The sequence below is a fragment of the Xiphias gladius genome, chromosome 11, assembly GCF_016859285.1.
Source record: "Xiphias gladius isolate SHS-SW01 ecotype Sanya breed wild chromosome 11, ASM1685928v1, whole genome shotgun sequence".
In the NCBI taxonomy this organism is placed as follows: Eukaryota; Metazoa; Chordata; class Actinopteri; order Istiophoriformes; family Xiphiidae; genus Xiphias; species Xiphias gladius.
The window spans coordinates 11334839-11348631 of NC_053410.1; the positions used below are offsets into that span (position 1 = coordinate 11334839).

Sequence of the window (13793 nt, forward strand, 5' to 3'; positions counted from 1 at the left end):
GGCAGGTCAGAGGGGGATCGAGTTGCACTTGTAGGAGCCTCTCCATGAAAACACCTTTTTGCTAACAGCGCAGATCTCACACATTTAACATTCAGCAAGCAGGGCCCAGGTTAGTCCATTAATAGCGCCTGGACTTGGGGTTGAGGGCTCTATCCAGACAGAGTTAGGAGAGGGAGCGGCGGCACAAGAGAAGCCTGCAGAAAGAGAGCGAGGCAGGAAGAGAGGGTTTTGACTCACCAGTATAGACAAATCTCCCAGGGGCACCTTTGCAGAACTGCTTGGACTTGTAGGACAGCGTGACTTCCACAACACCGGGGATGTGCCGAGGTGGAGTCTGGACGCGGATGGCGTGAGGAGTTATCAGCTGGATTACAGAGGAAAAGAAAGGAAGTAATGAGCCCACTGCAATAATAAAATACAGAGTCTGTGCTGTTATCAGTGTTGGCTGGAAAGTTTGTCTTAACAGTTTTGACAGTTTCTTGAGTTTTTAAAATTCTGAATGGATTTTAGCTAAATGTATAACATAGACATCGTACCTCACTCCATACGAGCATGGTGCCGAACACGACTTGTAGGCCGTCAAAGAAGTTGTCCCCTATGATGATGACAGTGGCTCCTCCAGTGGTCCATCCCTCGCTGGGGCTGATAGCCTTGATGCACGGGGTGGCTGCTTATCCAAGACAAAGAGAAGAGCAAATTCAGCACCCAGACTTCAACACTCGGGCCCATGTCTCTTTCCACACAGACACATTACTGTATCACCTCTACGTTCAGCCCTCCACGTCTCTCTCACAAAGACATATCATGGAAATTGCCCCTGGAAAAAAAAAAAATGATGGATTTGTCCTTTAAGGCATGAGAATCAAAATCATTTATCAGTGCGCTGGAGTGGTGTAGTTAAGCAGACCCTTCAAATGGTCCACTTCACAAAGGCTAAACGCCGGGCTCGCCAGGAAAATGATTTGATGGAGCAAATTATGTGTCAGGGCAAATGTAGCTATCAGAATTGATTAAGCATGCACCCGCATGTACAGTAAAATTTCAAAGTTGAACACATCTTAAATGAGTCAAGAATACGGGCTGTTAAAGTGGAAATGACAAGCTAAAGCTTTGCTGGTTCATGTTATTTCATTACCTTTGTTCTGCATATGCAGTACAGTTCAGGCACATTGAGTGTAGTTTCAGGTTTCATAACATGAAATGTACTCATGAATTATTCAGATTGAGTTTTTTTTTCCTTCTTTTGGTGATCGATTCAATCCATTTCATATTGTTTATTACAATGCTTTTCATCTGGCATGACTTCTGCAACGTAGCTCTGCCATTCATCAACAGTCTGGGTTGTTATTATAATCTAATTTGAGTGATCTGGTGCCTCACATTCACTGTCATTTGATGCATTACCTTAATATGGTGTTCAGCACAACACCATGTTTACAACAGAAATAGCATGACAGCTAGCCATAAAATAGCAATATCAAATTTAATCTATTTCCATCAATATCTTTTAATACACTATGAATTGTGCATGTTTTCCTCCTCCTCAAAATGTGTGCAACTATTTCAGCAAGTTCCTTTTTACTTTACAAGCTCACTTCTAAACCTCTATTATCCTTTCCATCCAGTAAGTAAATCACAGTCGGCCATTGTTGTATGAATCACCTCAGACAAGACATCTCCCTTTGTTTGCCTTGCTGTTGGGTCTGTTCAGGTCATGTTTGCTCTCTCTCCCTGCCCATAAAGTGCACACACACAGATTGGTACTACAGGGAATCTGACTTTAACAGGCGCTGTTGACTTCATGCTAATCACCTCGTACAGATTTTCATTTGTGAGGCCTGGAGGAGTGACATTTGCTTTCCTTAATTGCGAAGCGGAGCGTCTGAAAGAGGACCAACCCTCTATGGGCATGCTGGGCCCCCTCTAAGGGCCTGACCTTCATCATTGCGGACGATTACAGCAAATAATTCACCCTTCAAAATTACTGTAAACAAATTGACTTTGGGGATGAGAGAGAGGGGGGCAGGAAGGAGGAGGAGGCAAGAAGAGGGTCTGATGGTGACGGTGACTGTTGGGGGGCAGCTGCAGCCTGAAACCTATGACAGGCATCCACAGTCACACGCGCACACACAAACGCAGACGCACCACCTCGGAAATCCCAATGCCCCCTCCAACACACAGAAGAACTCATGGAGAGGCAGTGACTGAGGCCCTAAGCCGTCCACCCTTCTGCCTAAAAATTTGCATATGTCTCAATGCACAGACAGAGAGGGGAGCATGTGCTGAATGGGGACCGTGGCGAAGTGGATTACACAGTCAGCGCAGGCGATCTGATGACAGACACGCACAATGCCCCCTCAGCAGATGATAGGCATCATGAGGAGTGGACGGATGAGGATGCAAAGAGTCGGTCTGCCGGTCTGAGTGTTGCATCACTAAGGCTTTGCAAACTTTGGGCTACAGTAGAGGAAATTCACCTGATTTGAATTCATATGTCATTCATTGTTATGTGGGGGTTTTTTTGTGCTGAATTGTTACTCTGTCTGTTTGTTTGTGTGCTTGAATTTATTTCCGTGAAATGACCCCAGGCAGCCGATCTGTGATCTGTCCTAATCTTTTTCCTCTCTGGTTAGTGTTAGTTGTAGAGGACGTCAAAACTGATGCAAGATCTGAGCAGAGGAGGTCCCAGCTCTAGTATTGTGACACTCAAACAGGTCTGATGTGGCCCTGCGAAGCCGTCCTTTGTTCTGCCTGCTGAAATGTGTTGTAATTGTGCTGTGGGATGTCCAGATGGTCGGTTGATAGTGCAGCTGATGGGATTATACCTTTTACCTCTCCCTGGGCCATCTGTTCCCTTTGACTCTCTCTCTCTTTCTCACTCACTCTCTCTCTCTCTGCCTCTCTTACACTCTCAACCTCTCTCTCATACTCTCTCCTTCTCTTTCTCCTTTCCTCCTCTCCTTTTCCCCCCTTCTTTTCTCCCTCTCTTTCTTCCTCTTAGGCCCAGCAGTCTGGATTCACTTGTCTTTATTGCATAAACCCTAACAGCATTACAGCCACTTGGCATGCAAATGAGGCAGGCGCTGCAGGCTCTATGCTGAGTCTCCTATATTGTCTGGGGCTCTATAATGGTGGAACTGAGCTAAGGAACGTGCGTGTGTTGGTGAGAAAAAGAGAGAGATAGTGTCTGTGTGTTGGTGCTGTGCTGTTCCTGTGTGTCTGTATGTGTGGGGGCTGATGCTGTGTGTGAAAGACTTGGCTATTTGTGAGCATGTTTATGCACCTTTGAGCCTGAATCTATACATGTTTGAGTGACAGGCAGCCACAAAGCGCATTCGTGTCTGAATGCATAAAATGCTTGTTGTGTGACAGTCCACACAAGTGAACAAAAATGTCACATGGTGAGACTCAGCCTGTCATCCACAGGCTATCCCATCTCTGCGCCAATAGGGGGCAGCACGCCTTGATCAATGCGAGGCAAGTGCAACGTTAGCTGAGAGGAAGGATGCCTCTCTGTTTCAGCCACACAGTCAATCAGACAGTCAGCCACATATCTAAGGCTTCTCGCCCGGTGAACTCCCAAGTAAGAATGTGTTGCTAATTTAAAGCACGCTGCATGTCAGCCTGCTAGTTGTCAGGGCACTATGGAGGATAAGGCTGGAATTACATTCTATGATCAGGTCTCTTTTTCTCATGTGTCACGTCTCTGTTTGTTAAAGGTGAATCAAACAAAGCGAGCGATCGTTGTTGATGCATGTTAAATTAGTTTGTTATGGAGCTGAGTCTGGGAGGGAGAAAGAAAAAAAAAGATCTTAACTTGTGAGAGCACACACATGGTTAAGCAGAGGGAAGGTGTATTAAAGTTATTAGACAAAGACATGTTCAACTGGGCGGTTGACAATAGCTTCTTTTCTTGCTTTACGGGGCGTCACTCTTCTGCTTTGAAGAGTGTGGTGAAGAGAGGAAGAAAAGGATGGGTTGGGGTAACCTGTAAAGAATACGCACACACATATATAGGCACACACACACACACACACACACACGCAAAACACAGAGGGTCCCGTGGGAGTGGGGGAACATGGAGGCGAGGGCTCAACCTCTTTAATTGCGCTCCTCATTAAGAAACTGGTTGCTAGGCGATCCACACCTATCGTGTCATAAACGTGAAACACACAAACAGAACGTCAGCGAACATAATGACTTTGGTGCTCCGGGCAGGACTTTAATTATTTGATTTTGTTCTCCAGTAGAGGAGTCATTAATAAAGACAAAAACAAATAGATTAGCTTTTCCCCCACTAGGACTGGAGAGCACTGAGATATATTAATTGTCTAGTTTTTTTTTTTTTTTTTTTTTATTAGTCATTGTTGTATTAAACATTACATTTGCTTTTGGTGATAGAACCATTAATGCCCATTAATGTGTAGAGAAGCTTGTTTTAGTCAGTGGTGTATATAAACTGTTTGCCCAGCCATAATTGGCTCTTGAAATCTGAAGATAAGCAATTTGCACAATTGGCCCAAGTCAGTTCTCTCCTTTTTTTTTTTTTTTTTTTGCAATCTTTCAGCTGTGTGTGCTCCCATCTGCGAGTGGAGGCCATGAGGGTCATAAGGTTATGTTTAGTGCATTTTACTTTTTGGATTTCCCATGGTTTGGTGGTCCTTCTTTTCTTTCTTTTCTCTCTTTTGGCTGAGCGGGCAATCAGTCTATCATATGGAATCAGTTGGAGGAAAAACAGTAAGTTCTGTTTTTCTCATAGCCCCCCCCCACACACACACACACACACACACACGCCATCATACCACCACCCCCCACCCCCCACCCCCCCTACTCTCTTCCTCCTTCCTCCCCATGTTTCAGCTCTCTCACAGCTAAATCTGCAGAGCCCAATGACAGGAAATTGACCTCACAGCCAAATTCTTAAGCAATTTGATCATATTTCACACAGGCTTTTAGGACAAATGTAGGTGCATTAGGAGACTGGAAGCAGTATAACATTTTTTAAATCATGAATTAGTTTGAGTATTGTCATCATCATTACTGATATTGAAATGATAAATACACTCAGTAAAGTACACTATTTCCAGTCAAAAAATAACAGTAAGTATGAGGGAGGCAAAAAGCAACTTAAAAAGTGAAAATGAATGTGATGGAGGAACAAAAGATTCTAAGGAACTAGAGGCAACTACAGTAGGTGTGTGGTTTGTAAAACTGGAGGATGTCTGAGAAGAAACTAAGGGAAAAAGAGCGAAGCAAATTATAAGATGTAAAAATGTGCCTACCATTCTCCAGATAAGGAGGCGTACCTTCTGAAGGGTCGAGTCTGCGAGCCCTTCGCCCATGCTTGGAATTGTTGTGTACGAACATGTTGTCGGAGACAGCCAAGACATGGCCGTCCACATTGACAGTCGTCGATACGACAACCTGCAAGAGGAGTGAAGGTGAAACATGAAATTTAGCTTTTTAGTTGTAAAAAAAAATAAATTAAAACTTAGAGATAGTTTTACAGATATTCTAACTGAAGTTCTGGGGTACAGTTGATGCATGGCTGCTTTAGAAATTCTCCTGTCCCAGTGCATGCCTGTGTGCTATTGATTGCAACTGTCAAACCTCTCGAGGTGGTTGTTCTCTTTGGACGTATCGCATTACAGTTACCATGCTTTTCAGCCATTTTGTTTTTGCTTTTTAGTGTCTTGCCTTTGTGTACAGCTAATTGACTTTTCAATCACTAAAATACCATTTCCGTTTACTCGCTCTACCAACTGTCATCATAGTCGAAGCTCAGAATTATTGATCAGCTTGTCCATCTATTTGAGGACGGAAGGCCTCCCTTTTAAAATATTACTGGAGTCATTACCAACTGAACCGTACGCCATCCCATCACTCAGCAAACATTTTATTCGGATCAGATTCCAAGCCGTACTCCATATTTCATAATGCTTATTTTTGTTGTTGTTTTTTGGCTACCACATCTCCAAACAGTGAGCCGCATGTGAATGGCCAAAGTGTTTCGGAGCCGGAAACAGAGAGCCCCTCTCAGGTTTGCCTCGCCGGTAAGTGACCTCGGTGTAGCAGTGGAATTTAGGGGGGTGCTTTTTTTTTTTTTTTTTGTTGGTTTGGGAAGGGTGGGGGAGTAGGGGGAAGAGGGGAGAGAAGGGGAAGTGAAAGAGCTCCATTCTTGTGAGCAGGTTCAGAGCTGGGCCAAGCTGAGGATGATGGATTGGGCCCTCTCTGGCCTCCAGCTGGTTTTTGGGGTTAATAAGTGGAGTGGAAGGCATGCAGAATACACAACTTTGGCCGGAGAAACACCTATGGTGGAGCATCTGGGAAATCTATTTGGGGAAAAATGGCATACTAACTGTTGGACTATTGACAAGCGATGATCAGCAAAAAAAAAAAAATCCCAAATCTTGTTAGAGTTAATGTGCGGATAAATGTGAGGATTTTAGTTTCACAAAAAGTGAGATGCTGCAACTTAGTTCTTGCATTCCTTTTGACACATAGGAGTGAGAGGCGAAAGCCCTTGGTGGCTGTCATGCATCAGCCCGCATTCACCCTGAGGGAAGGTTTGAGGAGGCAGGGGAGGTCTGATGGTGGTGACATCAAAATGGGACACCCTGTCTTCTCTGTTTCATGTCTGGGTTTCCTCCTGGAGGGTGCTGGCTTGTGTGTCTATCACAGAACAGTGCTGTCAGTGACGGACGCCCTCCTGTAGTTTGTCGTTATCCTGATAGGACAAATCACACTAAACTCTCACTCTCTCACCTTGACCTAGTGGGCTACTTGTGTTGAAAATGTCTAGGTAGGATGGATGGATGGTTGGATAAATGGATCAGCAGTGGGGCTCGATAATTTCAAGGCTCAACTGTTTGACACATTAGAAGTGAGAGGGTTAAAGAATCAGTAAAAGTGCTAAACAGTCATGTCCTTTTAGTGTAAATCGCAGAATTTTGTCAGCTCACTGTAATGATGGTTTTCAGATGGCTTAAGATGGGTTTCGCTGGCTATATAGAGAATTACATATGTGTGACTTTAAGTGTATGCATATGTGCGTAAGAATGAGAGAAGGATGTAGACAAAGCAAATATATGTGCTCCTAGCGTGTATCTGCACGCATCCATATGTGTGTGTCTGCATGTGTGCGTGCTTGCGCATATGTGTATATAAGAAGGTATGTGTTTCCGCTGCCAGACAGATTCTGAGTTAACACTGTTGTTACATGTGGTTGGATCGTCCTCCCCTCTGTGCGGAGGCTCAGAAAGCTGTCAGGAACACAATTGATGGCACTCTTAAATCCTACATCCTTATTTGTGTCAGATGGTACTCACTAATAAATATTCTGTCCAGAGCGCATAGGACACAAAAATCCCTCACTCTCTCTTTCCCTGGTTTTTGCCACCTTCAGTGCCTATAATAGAATTGTATACCTACGTGAATGTGTGTTGAAAAATGACTTAGTGTAGTGCAGTTGTGCATTTGTACACCTGTGTGTGTGTGTGTCTGCAAAAAGAAAGACAGAGAGTGAGAGACACAAATAGACAGAGCATTCAGTATGTGTGAAACAGATTTCAGTCACCTGGAATCTGCGCATGTCTCGTGGATTCCCTGCATTCTTCAGACAGTTCTGATTGCACTTGAGAAAGAACTTTAGGAAGAATCTGAAAGAGAGCACAAAATAAAAGAAAAAACTATTAATTATACCTTTTAAGCGAAATTGTTAAATTGCAAAGTGATAAAATATTTACATAAGATTTCTCAAACACGCCTGATCCGTTCGTCCAGTCTGTCAGAAACAAACGTGACATTGTATTATTCCAGTTTGGGAACTCGCAGTATTTAATATTCCCTCAAAATCAGAGCATCAGTCTCTTCGTCATCTCATCCCCTCACCTAAGTTCATGGGTCTTTCCCAACACCCATCTGCCACTAACATATAGTCACTTGATATTCCACCCACCTCTTTAATCCCAGGACACCCCCGGTGCAATTAAAGTTCTCCTGTTCAATAGGGAAGCAAATGAGGCCCACCTGTGACCAGGTCTTGTTTGAAGAGCATCAGGGATAAAGGACCTAACAAGGTGAGAGCGCGCCACAAAACTTATAGTCCTGTCAGGCAATTAGGCGGACACTCCTGGGACCACCGTATGCCACACACACACAGACACACACACACGCACACACATAATGCATACACACACCCATGCACTTGTGGGTGGGTGAGGCAATTATGCCACAAATTACAACCTGGCTAATCGTCTCTGAACAAATGTCACGTCTGAGTGAGATCTGGGCTTGGTTAGTTTGTAAGCTGCCTTCCTCTGCCGCTTTCTCTAAGGTCTTGGTGAATTTACTGATAAAACCTCATATTGAGAGGTGTATATAAGATGTGTTCTCACAGACATAAACTAGCTAAAAAGAGGAAGATTAACAACAAGGCCAAAAAGAAACATTGTCTCAGATGTAGCCTATTGTGTAAAATCTTACAGAACCATGCAGAATAAACAATGAAATTGACTTCTTGTTTCTGCAAATTCTCCCAGCAGAATCATGACTGATTGTGCCTTTGCTTTCTCCGATTCATTATAAATACCACACCATGATATTTATTTTTTCATCACATTGCACTGGCATTACTATATGCAATATTGTGGTTTCCATTGTAATACTAACTTGGCTCGCTGAATCACAGCAGCTCACTGGATTACCATAGATTGCACCATAGATTGCATGGCCATTTCATCCATTTCATTCAGCTAAATACAGTGGCTTGTGTGGCCTGTGAAGACAGTTTCACAACACTTAAGACTTCTCGTTCGCCCAGTGGGATCCCGGCCAGGCCATAAATCAGAGTCTGAAATGACCTCTCTAACCCTGGCCACATTAACACATGCACTGGTCATTTAGAAGCGTTCTTCGATAGACTCCTATACCTTGTGCTTCACTGAGGGCCCAGGAGGGAGAGGAGAGGTGAGAAAATATTTTCACTCCACATCCAAGGAGCTTTGGCTTGGACATCAATAAAAAGCGTTTTAACCCATGCCAGAATGCTGATTGCCTGTCGGTGTGTGGTGAGGCCATAAAAAACCTGACTTGTCATTAGTGCATTTCGCTTGATTGTGTTCACTGTGTTTTCGGGTTGCATCTGTTGGCTGATCATCAAAATGACCATTATGTACTCTAATTCCCTGACCCTGTTTTTATTTCCCCAAAGAGTCATAATGTAGAGCAGCAGACATCTGCGGAAAGCAGACCTGAAATACGACTTTTATTTGTCTGTCGCCTCTCATACAGATTGGGTAAGGCCAGTGTGTGTGTTTGTGTCTGCGTGTGTGCATGCACATCTATGTGTGTGTGTGTGTGTGAGCCTGTGCATGTACATGCCTCACCCCTTGGTAGACAATTTATGTCAGATCGAGAGATAGAATACATTTCCCAGGCAATACATTGACTTCATAAAAGAAACACATTACTTTCAGAGTTAGTCTTGTCTCTTTTCTTGGCTACTTTAATGCTTTTACATACTGTTTCTACTACAGCGAAACCAAAAGTTAAGAAACAATAAACACAAGAAACTGAGTGCCCACGCTATCATAAAGTAGCTCCTTTATGTTTACTGTTATGGAGGTAATTAAGCACAATTTCTCTGCTAAAAAGATAAGCTTAATTTTCATAGTCCACAACAGTGGCAGTGCTATAGCATCCATTACATTTGAGTTGGTTAAGATTCTCCATGAGCACAGTGCAAATTGGTCCTTGGTGAAAAGGGGAGCAATTAAGACAAGGCCCCTCTCTCTCTGTTTTACTTCTTAAATATCTACAGAAGTTTGTGCTGGTGTTTTGGCACGCACCGAGACAAAAGGAGGTTGTTTAATTGTTTTTTAATGGGATATCAAGTCGTCGGTGCCATTAGATGTTGGCAATGGAGGGCAAAGGGGGATAGAGAGAAAGAATGAACTGCAATTAGGTTTGATTAAAGCTATCCTTCTCAATAATCAGCTGTTCTGACAGGACAGGGGGACCCTGGTGGCCGCTGAGATGGAGGAAGGTGTTGAGTGATATTAAGGCCAATGAAGGGGATATTAACATGGCTAATTAAAGCTCTTCCAAAGCCGGGAGAGGAGTCTCTCAGTGGACCGCACTGGATGAAATAATCGGCCAAGGCAGCTATCAGTTGGAGGAGAGAGAGAAAGGGAGTGCAGGAAGGGGTGGGGTGTAGTCCATCCGAGGGAAGGGGGGAGTAGAGGGAGGGATCGTGGGAGGCGTAAAGGAAAACTATGAAGTGTGAAGAAAGACAAAGAGGAAGACATCGACAGGCATACAGAGAAAGACTTCCAGGGCAGCCACAGAAGCTCATTTTGACATCAACTCTTTCTGTCTGCATGCCCGAAGTCTGCCAGTATAACTAAGACCTGACATCAGCTTTTATCTCCGACAGCTAGTCATACAGGTCCACAAATCAACGTTAAAACAATCCTGCTCATGCCTCGGTCTGAGGCAATTAATACGATTCTCCTGTAGTACCTCCATGCTCGCCCACTGCCGAAGCTACTAATCATGCCATAATGATTTCTCTCCCTCTGGTCAAAGGGGAAATAGATTGTCTCTTTAGTAATGCAGCAGGCTCTGCGCCTTCCACTCCCTGGCTTCACAGACCTGGTAATTGAGGAGAAAAAGGCCGACTTTGGCACTTTGACTGATTTGAGGGCTGCTAGACCCTCTTATCTTTACTCTGATCATTTTAGGCTGACACTCAAAGGAAGACCCATCGCCCTAATTCTAGCTCACCCTCTCCCATCATCAAACAGAGGGGGAATAGAAAAAAAGAAGAGAGAGAGAGGGAAAAAAACAAACAGGCGAGGTGCGGAAGGCCTTCTCTCATATAAATGGCCAACTTAATTGCCGAGTTGATGTCACTCATGCATAAATGTCCATCCCTTTGATTTGAGTGAAGAGGGCAAATAAGGATAATGTTGTATTATTAAGAAGGCTCCATGGACACTTAAGGCTAGCTGTCCTGTCAATTATATTCATTTTTTTTAACCATACTTTTTCAGATTTTTATTATTTTTAATGATTTGTAAAAAATTTAAAGTTAAGTCTGAGCTATTGGAAATTATTTTCACATGCTTTTTTCATTCATTACATCAATGAGAGTATATATTTTTTCCTTGAAGTACACCTTGTTCTTTTTGTACAAAAGAGGTTCCCCTACATTTGTTTAGGCCGTTACACAATACACTGACAGATGGCCACAGTATCTGTAAGAGTCAGGTATTGACAACTCTAAGCTCCTGATTGGTGCCCCGGCACTAATGACTAGCATGCAGTGTCCACAGCCGGCAGCCATGACAGTGAGGTCATCCGTTGCAGGGCGGTGAGTATCGATCACCACCCAGCTCCAGCCCATCAGGCCCCAGCTGCCTCCCAGACTCAATGGGCCCCTGTTACAGAAGCCCTGTAAGAAACGGCTCCCAACACCAGACTACAATCTGCTGACACCAGATCTCTACGCTGAGATAGTAGTACACGGGTCAATAGCGTATCGGATTTCCAAAACGCCAGGGTCTTAATGTCAAGCCTCCTGCCTTCCCTACCTACTGCTCCAGTTATTAGGCACTCCACTGAACTGCATTCAGATCCCTGTTGTGACAAGCCGGAGCAGGTAAAACGAGAAATAGAGACACTTATAGATCTTAATCTTCCCGTACACTTATTTATGCAACTGAGTGGGCTCGGATATATATGCCAGTGAGGTCTCTGGGAGGCCAAGCAGACCTGCATGGCCATTTCTGTCATATTCTGGTTCGCCGCTGTCTTCTCCATCAAGCAGAGCTGTTTTTCTCGCCCTAGCTGAAGTAAACCACAGCACATTAACAATATTTGCTCTACCCCTGTACAAGCGCCAAGGGACCAGACCCACAGATCCTATCACTTCTTTATCAGGGAACAAGTGCCTCACTATCCAACCTTATTGGGTTTGGGAGATTAACCCTTTCCACTCACAGGCTTCTGCCCATTTCCTCCAAGAGCAGCAAGGCAGATGTCACTGTGATTATTATTGTTTGACATCAAATATCCCAACTACATGTCTCAGAGAATTTATTGAGTATTTCCAAGGCCTATAGTTTGTTTTTATTTCTTTATTTTTTCAGCTGCTATTGTCAGTTCATTTTGTTGTTCCATATTTCATATTTTTGTTAGTGGTGTGTGTGTTGCGGGGGTGTCACAAATAATTTATGTTCTTCCTCTGCACCCTAAGACGTAGCTGTGTCCCTCCATTCATCCCTCTTTACCCTCTCCCCCACCATCCCCCTTTTTCTCTAATGGGCAGAGTGGCATTGACATTATTTCACTTGAGGATCCCTCACTCTGTCAATCCCTCTTCATTTACTCCATGGCTACAGGACTCATTATGGTATCTCTTCCTCCTTCTCTCTCTCGTACTCTCACTCATTCTCCTCACCTCCTGTCTTGCCTGCTCCCTAGCTCTCTCTCTCTCTCTCTCTCTCTCTCTCTCTCTCTCTCTCTCCGGACACTGTTAGTTTCTTACTTAAGAGAATCACTCGTCTTCACAAATGGTTTCACGTCAAACCCACTCCTAGCTAGCCCCCACTGATTCCCTTCAGGCTTTGGCACAGGTTTACTGTAACAGATTAGACAAGACTCCAAGCTCCTGCTAACTATCCATCATTTGCTAACAGTTGACTAAGGCTGTGTGCTTTATGCAGCTTTTAGCTCCAGCCCGCCACGTACTGCATGTTTAGCCCCGAGCTTTCTCTCTGCCTCTCCCATCCCCTCACATCCAGATACTGCTGAGGCTGTGTACTGTTGCACGCTGTTCTTTGTTTTACTCTGAATACGGCTTTTCTCTACCAGGACTTTGAACGCAATATAATAAGACACAAAACATAAATAATTCCGTGTTGTTTTGTCATGCGCAGCCCTGTTGTAAAAACGAATCAAACACGGGTTGCCGCTATAGAGCCAAAATCATCTAGATCCAAACTGGAGTTCATAAATATTATTGAATCATCACCGGCACCATTAAACTCGTATGATGATGATTACTGATAATGACGATGACAGTCTCAACGATGTCACTCGTGTCTGCTGACAATATGAAAATAATCACTCACATCAACAATACGGTTCTCAGGAATATTTACTCTGCTCACCAGCTGGACGGCAGAGAGGTATCTCCAGGTAATTTTTGCACAGGAGGAGAAATATGGTGCTTTGATTACTGGTCAGCATTGGAGCTCGGGGCCTTGAGGAAATACCAGTCAGCACCTCTCTGCACTAGTGAGATGGAAGATAAGCATATGTTGGAGTAACTGGCCCGGGTGAATAGCAGTATTTAGGGTGTTGGAAATGGGGTTCTGGAAGGCCCCAGAGCCGGTCTACAATGAGAGCCATACAGCGCTGTCCGACTCCCGTGGCACCTTGGAGAGATCAGAACCAGGCAAGACGCAAAGGAACGCAGCTGTACAGGCGAAAGCCAGCAGGGGGGCTTTGACCGCGTACCTGCTGGATCCAGCAGGCCAGTGGGGGCTTATTTGCATGTGTTTGTATGTGTGCGTTACATATAGGTCGGCGAGCCAGTGGTTTTGCTGTCTGTCCATGCATGCTCAAACGTATGCCAGTGTATTTCTACATCATATTATCACTAATGTATAATACATACATCTAAAGTGGCTGTCAGGACTGGTCAGTCATCATAAAACATGAGGCAGCCACTCTGACATGGCCGCCACATTAACGTGTTCTCAGAAGAGAAAAAAAAAAAACAAGCA

At 44.2% G+C, this 13793-nt stretch overlaps 1 protein-coding gene across 6 annotated transcripts in view; it reads right to left on the reverse strand.

Annotated features, from left to right (window-relative positions):
- The window catches only part of LOC120796873 (transcription factor COE3), a 66337-nt gene that overhangs the window by 18804 nt on the left and 33740 nt on the right, over window positions 1–13793 (reverse strand). For 2 of the 6 annotated variants that reach the window (XM_040140018.1, XM_040140015.1), the window contains exons 7-10: window positions 7577–7658; window positions 5307–5424; window positions 537–667; window positions 238–364 (exon numbers count right to left, since the gene is read on the reverse strand). In XM_040140018.1, the coding sequence (XP_039995952.1) occupies window positions 238–364; window positions 537–667; window positions 5307–5424; window positions 7577–7658 (458 nt within the window). Of the gene's footprint in view, window positions 1–237; window positions 365–536; window positions 671–5282; window positions 5425–7576; window positions 7659–13793 lie in introns of all 6 variants that reach the window. The other 4 variants (XM_040140017.1, XM_040140013.1, XM_040140016.1 and 1 more) reach the window with 2 other exon arrangements.